General features: G+C 37.8%; 1 protein-coding gene across 2 annotated transcripts in view; it reads right to left on the reverse strand.

Moving 5' to 3' along the window:
- Ufl1 (UFM1 specific ligase 1) overlaps positions 1–10890 on the reverse strand; it is a 30402-nt gene extending 19512 nt beyond the window's left edge. Inside the window, exons 1-7 of one of the 2 annotated variants that reach the window (XM_005361928.2) lie at positions 10761–10888; positions 9681–9826; positions 8579–8607; positions 7475–7572; positions 6854–6968; positions 4494–4624; positions 389–447 (exon numbers count right to left, since the gene is read on the reverse strand). In XM_005361928.2, the coding sequence (XP_005361985.1) occupies positions 389–447; positions 4494–4624; positions 6854–6968; positions 7475–7572; positions 8579–8607; positions 9681–9826; positions 10761–10837 (655 nt within the window). In that variant the 5' untranslated portion in view covers positions 10838–10888. Of the gene's footprint in view, positions 1–388; positions 448–4493; positions 4625–6853; positions 6969–7474; positions 7573–8578; positions 8608–9680; positions 9827–10760 lie in introns of both variants that reach the window. The other variant, XM_026786717.1, reaches the window with a different exon arrangement.
- Positions 10891–19887: the final 8997 nt, after the last annotated feature.

Here is a 19887-nt window from a genome sequence, read left to right on the forward strand (position 1 = left end):
AAGTTAGAAGCAAAGAAAGGGAAGTGAGAAATGACATGGTTATATTATAATGTCCAAAAGTAAAAGACATAATAAACTTTAGAAAAAGAAGAAAAAGAAAATCAATGACTTGGTTTCATCAACAGTCCATACAGCAATGCTATACCCTGGATGCTGAATGTCTTCTTGGGCTTACAGAGGTGCTATTGGGGCTCATGGAACTCGCTAGAGGTAGAACCCACAGGGAAATCCTTGGGTCATTAAATGTATGCCCTTGAAAAGAACTATGTGAAACTTTCTCTTTCTCATTATTGGAGATGAAAGCCAGGTACTTATGTATTCTCAAAAAAACACTATATTACTAAGTTACATCCACAACCCAAATAAAACAAATTGAAATAAAACTCACAGTAAAGGAGCTGTTCCTGAAATCCATATTTTGAAATCAAAGAATTCACTGCTGTAGGCCTTTATGGGAAATTAAAAGAAAAACATTGAAACTAATTCACTATAGAATTGTATAAGACTAAAAAAAAAAACCCAACAAACTGGAGATTATTAAAAGAAAACATCAATTAATTTAAAGAAAAAAATGATGGGAAAGTTATATCAACTCTTAAATACCTGATCAGGCTTGTGCCACCCAGATAGCAAGAATGAGTCTATTCATAATGAAGATCAACTTCTATTATGATTCCAGCAGGATTTTCCTTTTTGTGAGATGCTGAGCGTGCCCTTGTCCCTTACTGTGCAGCAGACTGAAATTCAAGGATGCTCACACCTCTCATTGTACAATGTTGTGGGATTTCTCTATAACTTGTGCACTTAACAGTCCTAGATGTCCTTATTTTCTAATGCAATATGCTATCTGAAAAGTTTAGTGCGTATCTAATTTTCTTCCCAAGTATTTTCAGTACATGGCTACATGCATGACATAGAACTCACAGACATGTGAGCATGGGTGATCATCATTTTCCTTACTATGGTTTCCCTCCTTTTACGTGAGAACACATAAGGGAGCTTCATATGGTTCTATTTTTCGAGAAAAGTGATATAATATATGTGCTTAAATGTATCTGGAATATTTCTTAACAAAAGTATTTTGAAGAAATCAATTTTAATATGCTATTTTTACTCATCTGTATTTACTGTAACATTTTCTAAACTATTTTAGTATGGTATGATTTATATATAATTAACATCTACTCAATTTCAAGTGTATACTCAGTGATCTTAATATTAATACATTTACAAAGTCATGTACCATCACAACAATCCAGTTTCACAATGTTTTTTATCACTGCTGAATCACTGCTGCCACTCTGCAGATAAGAATCATCTGTTTCCTGATTCTAGAAATTTGACCTTCTGGACATTCAATAGAGTTGATTCAATAGGAGGTCTCGGGTTCCTGTTTTCTTTGACATGCTGTTATATTACTGATTGTCAATAATGAAACATGCATGAAGTAGTTCAGGCATGAACACCACTCTATAATACAGATATATCCCAGTTCGTTTACATGCTCAGCTGATAGATATTTACAGTGTCTATTACAATAGTTTGAAGCATTATAAGTAGATTTAATGAATGTCATCTATTCATGTCTTTATATGACCACTGTATGTGATTGTGGTAGTGAGATAAGGGATGCTATAAGATCATTCCATGGCTTTGTGCATGTATAGTTGGCACTCTCCCACAATCACTAACTTATTTACATTCCCAGACCATCATAAGTATTTACATAGCTGAATATATACCTGAATGCTTTTTGTTTCTTTGTGTATTATGTACGTATGTATGTATGTATGTATATCTCCTATTTATTTATTTGTTTATTTTTGTTTTTTTAAGGTAGGGTTTTTCTACAGCTTTGAAGCCTGTCCTGGGACTTGCTCTTATAGACCAGGCTGGCCTTGAATTCACAGAGATCCGCCTGCCTCTGCCTCCCCGAGTATAGGGATTAAAGGCGTGTGCCACCACTGCTCCCCTGTTTATTTTTTGAGACAGGGTTTCTCACTCAATTTGGAGCTTCCTATCTAGCTAGAGTTGGCAAACTCCCAGAATCTGCTGTCTCCACTCTACAGTACTTGGGTCTCAGATGGGTGCCTCCATGTTTGGTTTTAAAGAACATGCTGAGAACACACGAAACACTCAGGTTCCTATTCTTGCAGAACATGTGCTTTACCCACTGACCATCTCCACAGTCCTGTATTTACTTTTCACTACTCATAGTTTTAAACTTTAAGCCAGCATCTGTATTCTCCAGCAGGATTTGAACTGTATACATATTCGAAGTCTTTTAACTCATTACAATTTTTAATGCCTTGCTGATTACTTATAATGCCACAATATTTTTTCTTTTAAATTCTTGAAAACACTTGGTAAAATAGAAATACTTATTTATAAATGAATGAAATACTTAAAGCTGTGTGTTTGGAGAGATTTGATGAAATTTTTTGACAAAATTTCATATGGATCAATTTGTTTTATTAAACTGTTTGATCTTAAATTTTCTCAAACTCCCAAATTGCTGTGAATTGTGTCATCTCTGTTTATTTTAATTATAACAACCTTCTTATATATTCATTATTTTACTTGTCTTTGCATTAGCATTGAACAGCAGACATTCCTTTTAAATAGGGCAGCTGTAGTGACTTCTTTTTCATCATTTGACAAGAGTATGTATTTATGGAATACAAGAATAATGCATCCCTTCTGTGAATTCCTGTCAATGATGAGCAACTTAATAATGACACTAGGTACAAACAACAGACATGAGAATTTAACATGTGTCCTTCTAAATATCGAAATCAGAAAAGTCAGAAAAAGACCAAACAAGTGTTCCAGATTAAAGATGACCAAAGACTATAACAATTAAGTGAAACACATGATTCTGAACTGAACCTGAAGGGGCAGAAAAGGCAGTGCTGAAGCAATCAGTATACCAATATGAATCCGAATACTAGATGGGTGTATGTATCAATGTTAGTTTTCTGACTATGAGTTCTGGGTTATATTATATAGGATAATGCTCTTTTGTAGGAAATACAGACTAAAATATTTGTGGGAAAATTTGAGCAATTTCTATATTGGTCATACAAAAACTTTCTAATAGTTTACTTATAAATGCCAGATTATTTAAGAATGAAAAAGAATGAACATTGTTCCAACTAAACAAGCTTCCCCTTGAAACCCCTCAGTCTGTTGTACTCCTTGTGCCTTGCATGTGTTCGGTACTCAATAAATACATATTGTGTGTCAAACGATGAAAAAGAAATCACTACAGCTGCCCTATTTAAAAGGAATGTCTGCTGTTAAATGCTGATGCAAAGACAAGTAAAATAAGGATAACATATAGACATCAGATTAGTGATATTGACAATATAAATGGCAGAAACCAGACAAATGGCTTGAGAAGTGACAGAGAGTAAGAATATGGGCAGTGAATACAGACATCAGTTTTAGAGACCTTAAAAGGAAAGGATGAGCAGAGCATTAGATAGAGTGGTGGTGAGGGTCAATTGTCTGTATTCTGTCAATTATGTTCTAAATAAATGCTGATTGGCCAGTAGACAGGCAGGAAGTATAGGCGAGACAACCAGACAGGAAGTAGAGGTGGGTCTATGAGAACATGAGAATTCTGGGAAGGAGGAAGCCCATTCCTCCCCAGTCCTGTCCCAACCACAGAAGGAAGATGTGATTGCCCCTCTGAAAAAGGTACTGAGCCATGTGGCTAACATAGATAAGAATAATGGGTTAATATAAGTTATAAGAGTTAATAAGAAGCCCAAGCTAATGGACCAATCAGTTTTATCATTAGTATAGACCTCTGTGTGATTTCTTTGGGACTTAACGATTGCGGGACCTGGGCAGGACAGAACCTCAGTCAACAGAGTGGAATATGCCACTCCAAGGTGTAGTGACAGCTCAAGACTGATGGAAGGTAAAGCTACTCAACAGAAACTATGTGACAGGCAAGCAAAACCAAGAATGTAGGCTTTCTGAATTCTGTATTTAAATAGATCTGGATGGTTTACAGACTCTTGGTACCTTTCAAAAGTAATACTGCTGTTCATTAAAACTGTGGACTTTTAGCATAAAGGATTCTAAAAACAGTCCCATCTAAACTCCAAGTAAGTTAGACTTATGTGCCATCACATGGCTCCTATGTGGGACCAAATTCTCCCATTTTAATAACTGCACATCTTTCTAAGACTTCTGGGTGATTTTTCATATAGTGATGCTAGTATCAGATTTGAACACTGTTTTCTGTAAAAGTACAAGAGTTGTAGGAGCAGGGAAAAGAAGGTAATGTGAGGAGGCAGCGGGGTCTGGGGACTCTGGAGGCTTTATAGTCCCATTTCAGAGCTCTCCTTCTACCTAGTTCATACACTGGGATAGTTAATGAGATTTTGTTTTAAACAGATTCAACTACTTGATAAAAGATGCAAATTGTATTCAAGAAGCATATAAGTATATCCATATATACGTACTTAAACCATGCTTACCGGGTGATAGCACTGAAGAGCCCACGGATGCGTGCTTTATGACGAGCCACAAAGGCCTCAGTGAAAATCACCCCTCTGTTGTCAAGGTCAATGTGGCCATTGATAATTCGACCAAGTCGCTGAGTTAGTGCCTGGGAATAAGGCATCAATTTTTATTAATTTGCAATAACAAAATTAAAGTATGTGTTTGTATACTCCTACTTAATTTATGCTATGTGCTGTGACAGAAAGTTCAACTGTTCAAACTATATCATAAACTAAAATGATGCATTAGTATCTAGAAAACTTCATTGTCTCACAGAAGAGTCCAGAAACATACCAAATGGTTAGATGATTACCTATACTAAGAGCAATTATTATTGTTAGTCAATTGATCAAGGATTAACTGAAATAATAGCCCCTGCTAACAATACTTATTTCTAATAAGAAATAAAAATAATTGATTATCCAGTTTTCTAGATATACGTGATTTTTAATATACAAATAAGAAGATGGGTCTCAGAGAAGCATCTACTTGGACCATTGGACACTAACAGGATTGACAGCAGGGAACCATAAGATCTGAAAGATGATATTCTCCAACAATAACAAGATTTCTTTTTCCAGATTTAAACTGGCAGACTTCTGGTTACTTGCCTTGTTTTCAAACTTATTTCTTCTCAGCTATACTACATGTGTACAAGTACATATGAAATAGGTCTGGACATATTTCATTCCCCCAAAAAGCAGATGCATTCATTTGTTTGTTTAATAGTTTTACAATGAGGGTATACATGTAAACTTTTAGAAACAAGCTTGTGATGTTCAGAAGACAGAGCTGAAAACTCTGAAGTACCTGGAAGCACAGTTGCACAGAAAATCATTTGGTCAGAGCCTTTTATTTCTTTTAAGTTTAACTTTTGATGATTTATAGTTTCTGAGGTAAAAACAGGACTTGGACCCCTAAAATGCTTTGTTAACCATCTATCATCTCTAAACTGTGTTTTAAATACTACAAAAGCTTATTAATATGCACGAACAGATGTATACTACAAATTAGTTTCATGTACTTATGGTTTGGTAACGTTCTCAAGTCAGATTTTCTAAAGATGAAAGGTCGTTGTGGAGGTTTGAACGAAAAGGCACCCCTGAGCCCCAGAGGCTCACATACTTGAACTTGGTCTCTAGTTAAAGAAACTATTTGGGAAAGATTAGGAGGTGTGGCCTTGTTGGAGGAGGTGTATCCCCGAGAGTGGGCTTGGAATTCAAAAGCCCATGCCAGGCCAGGTCTCTGTCTTTCTGACTGCCTGCCTATCTGTGGATCAGGAGTAAGCACTCAGTCTCATGTCTGCCTGTTGTCAAGCTTCCTGTCACAATGATTTTGGACTAACCTTCTGGAACTGTTAAGTAAGTCCCCAATTAAGTGCTTTCTTTTATACGTGTTGCTTTGGTCATGGTGTCTAATCAAAGCAATAAAACAGTAACTAAGACAATAGTTAAAATGAGATTCAGCTGTTTCCTTGTCTCAATAAACTAAAACTACTCTTTCTAGAGTGGCACCTTTGTGCTAACTTTTCATTAGATATGTCATTGATACTTATGAAAAGGACATAGTTATTCCTTCTCAAAAGATATGATATTTGAAACACCTTACAGAGAAAAACATGTTCTTAATGTCTGGTTAACTAAGAAGTGGCACCAATTCAAATTCAAATCCAGGTCTGTTGAACAGTAAAGGCTATGGGTTTTTACTGTATCACACCAGCATCTATGAGTATAAGATAACAAACTACAGACAACACATTGCTTCAGTTTTTAGGTAACACCATTATTACACTATAGTTGTGATCTGAATTTAGTACAAACACAAAAACCCTAAAGTTAGAGAGTATGTGAGAGTCTTATTTTTCTGTCATGTCAGTTTAGAGGAGGAAAACGATGGCAAGAAAAGAATGGTTCTACTGACATTTCCATAAGAAAAACCTTTGCTGGAAGTGTTTTTCACTGCAAAGCATTCAGCAGCAGCCCTTATCGTTGCCCCCTCTAATTATAACGTTTAGTGATTATAGAAAGTAGCACATATCTTGGTTAGTTTCTACAGTGAATATTATAAGCACTAGGCAAGTCCACGCACTTGTGGAACATGTCCTCCTGTGGCATCAAGACAGTCCTAAAATGCATTCATTAACTACTCTTAAGTGTCTTGGGGCTTGGGGTGTGGGATAATTGTAATTGTTTTCAACAAGTCTCTCTAGAGACATAGATGGGACTCACGAAAACCATGGCTGTGAGAGATATCCACTGTACCTTATGTAAAACCACCTGAGCCAGTTCCCCACTGACTCTTTGACATTCTTTACACTTTTAAGGGAAGAAAGTACCTGTGTCAGAAAATCCCCAGGAAGGTCATAGGTTTTACACAGTTCTGAGATGGTTACTTGACCACTTTCTTGCAATTTATCATTTACCTCTTCTGATAACCGATCCAGATAGTTCCTAATATCGAAGAAAAGATTTTTAAAAACTTAAGAGTGTTTTCCTTCTGCATTTTCCCATCATGCTTTTCTTGGAGTAATGAGCAGAATGCGAATGAACATCACTCACTGTCCAGATTCTAAAGCTAATTCTTTGCTCATGGATGCAATGAAATGTATGGTTAATCAAATGGCAGGGTTTTTTTTTTCTTTTGCCAATAGAAATTTTATAGTCATTTCACATTAGTATTTTTAAAACACATTTGCTTTGAGTTCAGTTAATTCATGACAAGTAATAAAAGCTATGTTTTTATATTGCCTTAATAGGAAAAAGATCAAGATTTAGACTATTTATGAAAATGCATTCCCCATAACTAGTACTTACTTTAAAATGAAATGATTATTATAATAAAATGATTTTTATACTGTATTACATGAGCTTAAACAAAAAGGCTAAGTGGCCGTCACTGACGGAAACTTCAAGGCAGATGGAAAGGAGGAAGGAAGAGAGTCTACCATTTTACTTACTCGTCTATCAGCTGGCCCAATACGATTTGGACATGCTTCTCTGATTTAATAATGTCACTGATTCTATTCTCAATATGAGTCAGGTCCACATTAATGACCTAGAATTAGATAGAAATTAGATAAAGTTTGCACTACTTGTTAAATTTAAGATTATACACTGAGTTATACTTTTAAACTCACTCTTTGATGAATTGCTTTAAAAAATTGATAGCTAAGTATAGTTCAAACAGCTATAATCTGAACATGTGGAAAGACAGTCACAAGTTCAAGACTGGTGTTGTCTACATAGACAGTTCTAGACAAGACAGGGTCACAGAAAAAGACAAACACTGCTAATTACAGAAGAAAGAGAGAAGAGGGTGGGGGAGGAAGAAGGGGAGGGAGGGAAGAGAGGAAGTCCCATTGCTTATTTATTTTCTTTTGAATTCTGATGAATTACATTTTTCCAGGAAACCTTGTATTAAGCAGTGAACTCATAAAACACATCCTTTCATATAAAATTTTCTAGTATCTAGATTATATATACTTTTTAATACTTTAAAAATATTTTTCTTTCCTTTTTAAACTATTTCTCTATTATTCTCTATATACTAAAATATATAAATATGAAAAACTAAATGATGTTTCACCCAAAATTACACAAACCTTACAATTTTATAATGTAATAACTATTGAGTTTTATCTGTAAAGAATGTATTCAAACAAGAATGAAGCTGGGCAGTGGCAGTGCACACCTTCAATCCCAGCGCTTGGGAGGCAGAGGTAAGAGGATCTCTGTGAGTTGCAGGACAGCCTGGTCTACAAGAGGTAGTTCCAAGACAGCTAGGGCTATTTTGCAGAGAAACAGTGCCTCAAAAACAAACAAACAAACAAACAAACAAACAAAAAAGAAAAACAAAACAAAAAAAAGAATAACAAAACCCAAGAACTAAAACGTAGTAAATCAACTTAAGCCATTAGCCAAGGTTTTACAACTGTTTCTTCACAAACATCATACCACATAACACCAGTACTAGTGAATACTTAGAGAGGAACCAAACATACCCACAGTATTAGATATTAAGAAACTTTTAAGAAATCAAAGCAAAATTTTTACAAATTTACCTGTTGTAAGTCAACAATGTTTACTCGACCTTTGAACAAAAGACAGGCATTTAAATTACTTGGAAGTATAGCCGAACAGCATAATTCTAACAGATACAGTGTTGATCAGTCCAAGTCCTTCTACAAAGGGCATTGGAGCACAATAACTGATGCATTGAGATATAAATTACTAGTTGATCAATCTATTTATGGTTAAAACCATAGGCAATACTGTTTCAAAGATGTTTTTATCATATCAGATTCAATAATGAACATCAACCGATACAAGGTGGACAAACCTCGGAGAGCCATTCCCTTCCCCACACAATTCAGTTCATCTAAAATGACCAATGGAAAAATCTGCAATAAATTAAGATGAAAGAGCCATTCTTTAAAATTGGAAAGTGGGTGTTTATCTACCAGCAAGAGAGAATGTGTTAAACATTCCAAATCACAGCTTGTATTTTATTAGCACTCTTGCAGGAAGACAGAAAACAAAACACCAAGATTACACCTTAATAGTGTCCAATGAAGAGTTGGTTTGGTTGAATTCCAGCTGTGCTCAATCTGCTTAAGTCATAGTTCAAATTTTAAAACTACAAAGAAAACAGTATTTTGTGTCTGCTGGCAGTAACTGCATTTCATATAATATGATGGACCTCGGATTATAGTTTATAGATTTACAAAGTTTTTTAAAGAATACAGCATTAATATCTGAGAACTTACAATCTTAAGAAATCTCTATTCCTCAGATACAGTTGAGAGCTAGGTGCCCACCCCTGGTTCATGACGTAAATTAGTATGAAAAAAAAAAACCCTACATACAGAATACATTTAATTCAATGCAACCAAACCATGGTATTCGTTAAATGGTAATAATCAAGATCACGTTAGTGTGAACCTAGGAAGGCTGATTAAGTTACCAGCTGAGAAGGGTTACAGCTCAGCGGCAGCATTTGCTAGCACGTGCCCAAGTTTGATTCCCAACACAAAGTGGGGAGAAAAAAGAACAACTGAGGAAAAATGCCCTATAATCTCCATATGATTATTTACTTATTATAATTCTAATGTGTTTCCCAAACATCCAGTAAAAAGAAGGCCATAACGCTAAGGAATTACTTACCCCCTCGGACATGGAGCTCCTCTCTCATCTCTTTGCTGATCTGGGCTGGAGTGATGTATTCCTTCCCATCAAGCGTATGGACTACGTCTAGCTGGTTCTGAGAGATCAGTTTATTCACAATCTCAATGCAGTTCCGCTCTGACAACCTGCGAGAAACCAGAAAGTTTAAGAGTGTGGCTGATATTCAAACCCACAAAAAAGGGTTTGAATGCAAAATCTTGAGTAACCTCTACATTACAAAATCTGTCCTTTATCAATACAACGGCATTAAGTAATTTAAAAAGGAAACTTGAAGAGTAAGCCACTTTGCATTCACTTGAATTATTTACTTAATCGAGACACATCACTGTACTATGATTTTGATTCTAGCAGTGTGCTCTTCTAGTCCAGTCTTCAACTATCAAAACTGTGGACATGCAAGGTAAGAAAGAAAACACCAGCTACGCCTTTGACTTTCAGATGGCACAAACTTTTCCAAAAAGCACAGCATGTTGGTCTTACTAGCACAGATGGTGTAGAGACAGGTCATCTGACTTAGCAAAACCGTCACTACTGTCAGTTACACAGTTTATCGTGTCCTAGATTTTGTTTTCTTGGGGTTTGGGGTTTGCTGTTGCTTGTTTGGTGTGTGAATGAATGTGTTTGTAGTTCTCAATGCTATAAACAGCATCCAACGGTTAGTGTCTGTAGGTGCCATAGTAATAAAATACTACAAGAACACGTTTACAAAGAGAAACAAAAAAATCTGTTCGCATTATATATGCGATCTGTAATCCTGGACGCGGAGTCGGGGTGTTCTGGTCACTCCTCCAAAGGTTTACGGAGTACAGAAAAGTCAGGGGCCGGGAGTCCCTAAGACTGACAGAGGGCGGCTTAGATCTGCACCCGCAGATAAGAAGGGATTTAAGGAGGGACAGGCTACTTGCTGCGCACCGCCCTGGGGTCTAGGCCGGGCTGTGAGCGCCTCTACCGGCAGCCACAGCAGCCGGTCCCCGGGGCCCCGCCGACACCCGGCGGCCGGAGCGGGAGTGGGGCAGCGTCCCGGGCCTAAGCCGGCTCCAGACCGGAGGGGACCAGCACCTCTGCGCGGCCTCCGCAAACTGCGCCCGCTGGAAGTCAGCCGCCAGCCGCCGGATCTCCTCCCAGGCGTCCGCCATCACTGTCTCGCTCACACCGACACCGGGAAAGGCAGACACGTCAGCCCTCAGCCCGCCGCAGGCGCCCAGGGACGGGCCGCGCCGAGGGCCAAGACACCCGCGCGAGCGCAAAATCGCGAGCGGAGGCGTGGCGGTCACGCTCGGCGCCCTCGGCTGGGCGTGGCCTCCGGAAGGAGCTGGCGAACCGCGTCAAAGCCCGGCTAAAAGCTGACACAGTATGCATTCAGTGTGTAGGATGCCAATTCAGGTCCAGCAACCATCAAATGGTTGTCAGCCCTTGCAGAGGGGACGAGACACACTTCTTTTGTCGGGATGTTACAAACCGTGACCAATCCACTTTGAACAAGGAGTCGGACTTCTACTTGGGCCAAGAATGAAGTTATTTTTCTTTTTTGGAGAAACATGGGCTTCGCTACTACATCAGTTGGAGTTTTGTTTTCCCAAAATGAATCCATTGGGATATTGCAAACACCATGGAATTGAGTTCATGTATTCTATAGCCTGTTTTTTTTTTTTTTTTAGGTGAATATACTCAGACAAAGGAATGACATGGCTGGGAATGAAATGGTGGAAGACAAGATAACATCCTTAGACAACTGCTGCCACTTTTCATTCACATCCACCACGTTCCCCACTAAAATCAGTGGGCAAATCACACACTAAAGAATATTTTGGTACATAGTATTGTTACTTAGTAGAGAATATTTTACTTCCTTTCCATGTAAATATATTAGTCTAGATAATACATCCAGAAGATAAATGTATTTGTCTTCTCAAGTTCCTAGCTTTGATTAAAATTTAGAGAACTCCATCTTTAAATTTGTATTTTTCAGTGCTCTCCACCCTACCCTTTGAAGCAGTGTCTCTCAGCAAAGCTCGCTGTTCTCCATTCCACTTAGACTTACTGGTCAGCAAGCCCCTGGGGGATCTTCCTGGCTTCACCTCCCAGGCTGGATGATCACCATATCCAGCTTCCTTCCTGAGATCTGGGCTCCGAACTCAAGTCCTGTGCTTGCTGAACCATCTCTCCACCCACCAATTTCAGTGCTTTTGAGTTGTGGATATTTCAGTTTTGCCCAATATGTAACATACAGAGGAACTTTTAAGCCATGTACTGGGTGAATTCACGGAACAAAGATGAAGCGACTCTTTTCTGGATGGTAGACTTTGAAAAGTGAACTTTGTGTGGGTTTTGGGGAGTTGAAGTTCTAGTCTTTATAAAATGTTCCGAGAGTTGTCTGTGGTTATGTGCGAACCATCTTAATGTCCAAATGCAGGCAATCTGAAGACAGCTGGCATTGTCTGTAGCTACAATGTGTACATGATTTATGACACGTTCCCAGACTTATATACTGTCCTTTGACATAAAAAATAAAATTACACACAGTAACGAAGCCCTGTGATGCTTCAATATATGCACACATGTAGAACATTTAAATTACGCCAAACCCTAATGCTTCACATACTACCCATGAAGAAAACATTCAACCTCCTTCCCTCTAGTGCTATAAGATATAAAGTACATGGTTGGCCAGTTGACAAGAGGACCTCAGAAAACTAAGAACTAGCTACACAGCTAAGGAATCAATCAATATAGTGAAAAGGAAGCCCACAATAGGAGAGACTCTTTGTCAGCTATACATCTGTCAGAGGATTATTATTCAGAATATATAAAGAACTGAGAAAAAAATCAAAGAACAAACAAAAATCAACAATAACAACAAGAGAAAACCCTGTAGGTGGAGGTTCTCTGTGACTTGTCAGCTCTGTCTTTCCAGCTATCTCCCAAAGACTTATTATTAATTATAAATAATTGGCCAATAGCTTAGGTTTGTTACTAACTAGCTCTTACAACTCAAACTAACCCATATTTCTTATCTATGTTCCTCCATGTGGCAGTACCCTTTATCAGCACAGTATCACCTTCTGCTTTCTCTGTGCCTGGCTGGTGACTCCCTTGACCCTGCCCTTCTTCTTCCAGTGTCCCCTCTCTCCCTCAGTTTGGCTCTCCTGGCTGTGAGACCCTAACCCCTTATTCTCAAAGGGACGAGAATTTCCTAGCAGAATGTTTTAAAATTAGAAACACAGACTATCCTCATGTTCCCAGAAAGACAGCATTTTCCTTCCTCCCTCTCACCTGGAGATTCCAAGCACAAGGACACTCAGCTCAGCCCAGCCAGCCACCTGGGTTGTTCCTGCCAAAGTAACAAGTAGGCTGGAAACACAACCACACCTCTCCTACTGCTCCTGTGATCCAGTCCCTCCAGCTAGCTCTGAGGATGGAGACCAGCTGTGGTCTTCCATTACTCTCTGACCCCCATCCCCAAAAGATCACAAAAATCTTCTCCCCCAGTCTCCAGCACCAGCAGATATTCCCTATTCACAAATCCCTCAACCACAGAGACCTGAGAGAGACATAAAGCTAAATCTCTAGACTCCTCTAGTACCTTGAACACATTGTAGCCAGAAATTGGGCCCTGAATTCCCCTCTGAGCCTGTGGCTAGAGGGCTGTTCATATCATATTCTCTGGTCCCATGTTACTCTCTGGATCTACATGAGCTAAAGGGCTGGTTGCAGGTGTTCTCAGATGCTGTAAGGGCCAAAAGCCTATTCACAAGGTGGTCTCTGGCCCAGCAGAAAGTTGGAGACCAGGCACAGTGCTCTCTGAACCTCGAGAAACCGAAGGCCTGATTAGGCATCAAAATTTTGGTATAACAGCCTCTTTGCTCTGGAAATATTATTTAAAAAGTTGTTTAAACTAGTTGAGATAATTTTTAAATTAATGCTTATTTCACAATGTCAAGAGAAATTTGATCAAGATTATGCATTTATTAAAGTGGTTGACAAACTTGATTGAGAGAATTAAAGACAAGCCAGTGATCCAATATATTAGACTCCTGTATTTAAAAACAAACTGGAACTAGGGACCACCAGATTTGTTTGTTATTTAAGAGGCTAAGACATTTATTTGGAGATGAAGTGAGAGCTAAGTGATTAAGCTCTTGCAGAGGACCGGGGTTCAATTCTCAGCACCTATATCTGGTGCCTCAGAACTGCCTGGGAGATCTGAGGCCTCTGGTTTCCATAGGTGCTTCATGTACTCCATGTCCCTCCCTCACAAATCACATAATAAAAATATCTTACATTTTAAAAATATACTTCATATGTTATTTATTTTATATAGTATAATGCGATTGCCCTAAGTCTCACACTTCTATTAGAAGGGAAGATGATGGAATGGTATCTTCTTTTTAGGAAAGTTAAAGTATTCAAGTTTTTAATTTTGTAAGAAAGGTTTTTCTTCTAGATTTGACCTTAAAGAATTCATGCTGGTCTTTAATAACCACCATTTGCTTAATCGAAGGCCTGTGACCTTATACTTTTATTTATTTGTTTTAGGATCAATTTTGTTTATTTCTCTTCCTTTTACCTCCAGCAAAGTGTAAATTCCAGTTACCTGTTTTCTTGATGGATGAGCAGCCTTGCTCTGATTCTTATGGTCTTCAGCCCTCATTAATAAAATTGAGACTTACATTTCTTTGCTTGCTATCATTTTATTATTTTGTATGTAATATTTGTACTCTGACCTGTCCAGTCAAATCCATGTAAATACTTCCAAAGGTATAAATTATCTTTTTATATTTCTGCCTCCACTTATTTCTTACCAGTATTATTTGTTATTATGTTGTCAGAATTTCATTTTAGTACCACATCTCTGTGAAAACTCTGTTGTTAATATATTTTCCCCGAAACAGTATTATTGTTTTGTTTCCAAGGAAACAAATTCTATATTAGTCCTTTTTCCCTTTCTTGCACAATGCCAGATTTATTAGCTTTAGGCAGATTTATTAGCTTTCTCTGTTCTCTTCAGTGTAAACCTCAGGAAAACGACGAAAGGCAAATCCACAAAAGAACCAGTTAGTGTTCTTGTCGGGGCTTAGGTTTGTCCCAGTCCCAAAGGAGATGAAAATCCCATTTCATCGACGAAATGTGATTTAAAAGATATATCGACAACTTTTATCACTTCTTTCCACTAGTGTTCACAGTACAACGAATAGTACAGTTATAGGAACACATTCTGAATAAATACAGAATAAATCAATGCATATCTGCCCCACCTGCCAAGGAAGGGAAAGAAAAGATTTCCAAATGTTTCAGAACAGTTTGCATCCTCCTTCATCTTCTCTGTTTTCTCTGTTTCCTCCTTGTATATAGTGTATAAGAAGATAAACTGTAACCATGTTTTAAAACAACAACAACAAAACCAACAGTTGCTATACTACAGCAGCAGCAGTGACAACATCCCACTGGCACTCCTAAAATACAGAAAAAGTCATTTCTGAATACAAGATCCGGCTGAGCTCCTCAAAGGGGCAATGCTAACGGGAATTCTGAAAAGTAAATGCATCTTTAGGTATTGTCTTAGTTTGCTTTCTATTTCTGTGATAAAACACTGTGATAAGAAGAAATCGGGGGAGGGAAGGGTTTGTTTTGTTTTTCAGTTTACAGTACATCATGGAGGGAAAATGGGATAGGAACTCAACACAGAAATCTGGATGCAGAGCCTGAAGTGGAAATGATGTTATAATTGCTACTTATCAGCTTACCCAGCCTGATTGTTTTTACATAACCCAGGACCTTCTCACTGTTCCCCTTCCAACACATCAAAATTAGCCAAGAATATACTACAAATACCTTGTTTTCAAAGTCAATTTGCTGAAGACATTTTCTTAATTCAGGTTTATTTTCCAGAGCATCTTAGTTAGTGTTGAACTGCTAAAACCTAACCAGCACAGGCATATAGATTCATAACCTATGGTATAGCAAACTTTAAAGCAATTTATATATCTGTATGCATTTTCCCTTTGCTCACATTTTAACAGAACCATTTTCCTGATGAGGGAGATGCTATTGCTAATACCTCTTATGGTTCCACATAGCAATTATATTTCTGTGTAATTTTTACATGGACTAGACATTTATTTTCTTGCTCTACCTATGTTTGGCCATAGTAAATTCAGTTGACTTCATAGGGTTAGCAAATACACAGCACAGAAGCTAAGGTATCCTGGTAGACCACTAATCAATTATGGCATTTGCTATGCCAGAAAATAGATTTAGAATCCTTGCACTTGCTTTACCCAGCAAGGAAACAGCTTCAGAATCCTTCGAGAACAATGTTTCAGCCAGTCGTGAACAATTAATCAGAACTGATGCTCGCTATGTGATATATTTGCCATTGCAGACCAAGGTCATTCCTCTGACAAATAACATCAAGTTTAAAGTGACTTCTGAGTGATGGCATCATCTATATGAGGGTCAGTAATGGAGATCAGGGATCTCTCTGGATGAGGAATAGTTGCTGGAAAATCACTTCAGAGATATCACATTTTATCAGCTTCTAGAAATTAGCAGGAGCCCGGGCTTAAGGTAGACACAGACTGAAGTAAAATGAATACACTTTTTTTTTGGGGGGGGGGGAGATGTGTCTCTAGATCCATAGATTTCCCGTCTGGGATGCCATTACTCAGAATCCTATCATTCTACTGAGTGACTTTTTGCACGGCCCACAGTGTGATGCCAAAAAGCATCAACATGGATCTCCCTATGATCAGTGATGCGAAGGAGCAGTGGAAAGGGGAGGCCTCTCCTTACTGTTTTAGTTTTCCTATAACATTGAAGAAGAGGCCTCTTCTTTGATCTCATGGCTCTTACCTTTTTGTCTCAGGAAACTTACAGTGTTAAATATTATAGAAGCTAGTCACATCCAGAGGCGAGGTGAGGGCAGGGAAAAAAATGAATGCATCTATGCCTGCTTGTCCGCTTATTTTACTTCTTTACTCATATACAGTCAAGGACTCAACTCCAGAATTTGAGTTATAACATTGAGTTACAATTTTGTATTATTCATAGTTTTCTGGGTCTTCCACACTAATTAGCATAATCAAGTCAATCCCCCACAGACATTTCGGTAGGCCAACCCCATTCAGACAAACCCCACAAATATTCTCATAAGCCAGCCTCATCTAGACAATCCTAAATGGAAGCTATCCTTCCAGACAACTGTAGTGTGTGTTAATTTGCCAAATAAAACTAGCTACCACAAATGTCATTTGAGTTTAGAATAGACATTTTATTAATAAGAGTGGTTACCATTTTATATTTTCTCAAATATTTTAGATATTTGGCTTAACACAACACTAGTAAAAGTTTCACTTAAATTATGACACTATATTTCACAGCACCAGGAAAATTTTACTGTATCCTCATGGGAAACTGAAAACACTTTCAATCTGACAGACCTCCTCTGAGATTCAGCAACACCACAGTTCTTGTCGTATACTTTGGGAACTGCCACCGTAGACAGTCCTGAAGTGATTAGTGACTCGATGCAAGATGAATGTAGATGCAGAACGTCTCTTTGCAGTGCGCCATTCAAAAAGGAAATAGCACACATCACCTCATGTTAGCATGACTTTATTAAATGTTTCTTGATTATACTTTCGGTAATTTTTTTTATCCTTTGTTTGAGATAAGAGCTTATATATTCCAGTTTGGCCTCAAGCTCACTGTGCAACTGAGCATGACTTTGAACTTCTAATCCTTCTTCTCCTACCTCCCAGCTGTGGAGATCATAGGCATGTACCACCATATTTGTCTCAGGACTTTCATCAATGCATAAATTCACAATGTAGAGTAAATAGCCAAAAATGATTATCACGGAACTAATTGGAGCACAAGAAGAGAAATTTCAGGCTTAGAGAAACACAAATAAGAAGATAAGGTCAATATTCCAAAAATGCTATATTCAGGATATAGATAGCTGATTTGTTTATTTATGGAACACCAGTTCTAGGAATATAACCTGAACAAATAATTAAGATAGTTGTTACCCCTGTGATTATATTATGGTTGTGCAACTTATTTCACAAATAAAGCTTTGGATAGATGAAAAACTCAATCAAACAAATATATCAATTACAAGATTATTTCTGATCAAAATGTTAAAAGAAATCACTAAGGGATACAAACATTTTTGTAGATATACTAGGTAATTTTTATGTGGTAATTTCATAACTGATGTTTGAAGTTTTGTTGTTATAGTCTCAATTACTAAAACATGAGAGGCTATTAATAAAAAGAATGCATCTAAAATATAATACAAACTGCTTTTTAGAAAAAAGTATGATTTAATTGTTGTCAATTTGTCTTATTTGTTTTTATTTTACTGTGACAAAATACCATGATTAAAGCAATGTAAAAAAGAAAGCATTTAATTTAGTATTTACAGTTCCTGAGGGTTAGAGTCCAATTGTAACTTTGTAGGGACCATTGCAGCAGGCAGGTAAGCATGGCACTGGAGCAGTAACTGAGAGCTTATATCTGGTCCACAAGCAGATGAGGCAAAAAGAATTCATCCCCAATATCTATCACACCTCCTCCAGCAAAGTCATACTTTTTAATCCTTCCCAAACTGTTCCACCAACTAAGACGCAATCATTCAATATACGAGCATATAGGGACGATTCTCATTTAAACCACCGTATCTGTATTCTGAAGCAGTGTTTCCAAACTAAAATTACATTCCTTTCTCCTATTCCTGTTTTCAAACTACACCCCCAGTCATTATAGAATTATAATACTTCCTACACAAACTTTATTCCGATGCTTCTCCTATAGTAAGAGCCTAGGCCAAAGGAAAGGCACAGCACACCTGATGTAAATTAAATGTCTAATGCAGCTGGCAATTTGAAGTCAACTTTTAGATGGACAGGTTCATCTTGTTTTTTCAAGAATGAGACAGAATGATATGAATTACAGGTTCCTTCTAAAGTTTATAGGTAAAAACCTGAATCTTTAGTACTTCAGGACATGATCGATTACATTTGAAGATAAAGTCTATCAAGCAGTAATTAGTTAAATGAAGCCATTAGGTTAGGTCATAATGCACTCTGCTGGACGCTTACAAAATAGGGTCAAGCAGATACCTCTGTAGGGGAGACTGTTTGAAGACACATGGCAAGAGGGCCATAAAAAACCAGGGTGAGGACTCAGAAGAAATCATGTCTGTGGACACCTGCATCTCACTGACCCAGGCTTTCAGTCTCCCAGGTGGTAGCAAGGTGTTACGGCAGCCCCTGAAAACTGAAACTTTGATGGAGAGGAAAGAGAAGGAGACAAGGAGAGAAGACAGATCAGAGAAGAAAACCTGAGGCTTAGCAGAGAAGGAACAAATAAAGGTGTAGAAGGTGCTGTGGTAGGATAAGAAATGGTGATAAGAAGAGGCAGAAAAAGAAATTCATGCCAAGCTGCCTATGATAGTTTGCACCTGTCTAGCAGTCCTCAGGGAGGAAGCTGAGGCATGAAGCTCTTTGGCATGGACCACGTAACAAAAGCCTAAACCAAACCAAATTGAAGTCAAATTCCTGAGACTATTAAATTATGTGATAAAATATTGATGAATTTTAAGGCTATTAGGAGAAATTGTTTATCTCTTTTTGCATAGGTAGATTTTAAATACAAGCTCACATATCATTATTGAATAGAAGCAGAGACATTTTAAAGATTGAGATATACACTGAATCTGATAGAATAGAAAGTGGAAAGTAGCTTTCAATGCATTGGCACAGGAGACCACTTCCTAAATATAACCCCAGTAGCACAGACACTTAGCGCAACAATAAATAATTGGGACCTCCTGAAACAGAGAAGCTTCTGTAAAGCAAAGGATACAGTCAGTAAGACAAAAAGGGAGACTGCTGAATGGAAAAAGATCTTCATTCAACCTCACATCAGAGAAAGGACTGATCTCCAAAATATCTAAAGACTCGAGAAATTAGACATCAAAAATTTAAATAACCCAATTGGAAATAGGGTACAGAACTAAACAGAGAATTCTCAAAGGAAGAACCTAAAGTGCCTGAAAGACACTTTAAAAATGTTCAGCATCCTTAGACATCAGGGAAATGTGAATCCAAACAACTTTGAGATATCATCTTACATCTGTCAGAATGGCTAAGATCAAAAACACCAATGTTAGCTTATAGTC

The sequence above is a fragment of the Microtus ochrogaster genome, linkage group LG5 (genome assembly GCF_000317375.1).
Source record: "Microtus ochrogaster isolate Prairie Vole_2 linkage group LG5, MicOch1.0, whole genome shotgun sequence".
NCBI classification, from domain to species: Eukaryota; Metazoa; Chordata; class Mammalia; order Rodentia; family Cricetidae; genus Microtus; species Microtus ochrogaster.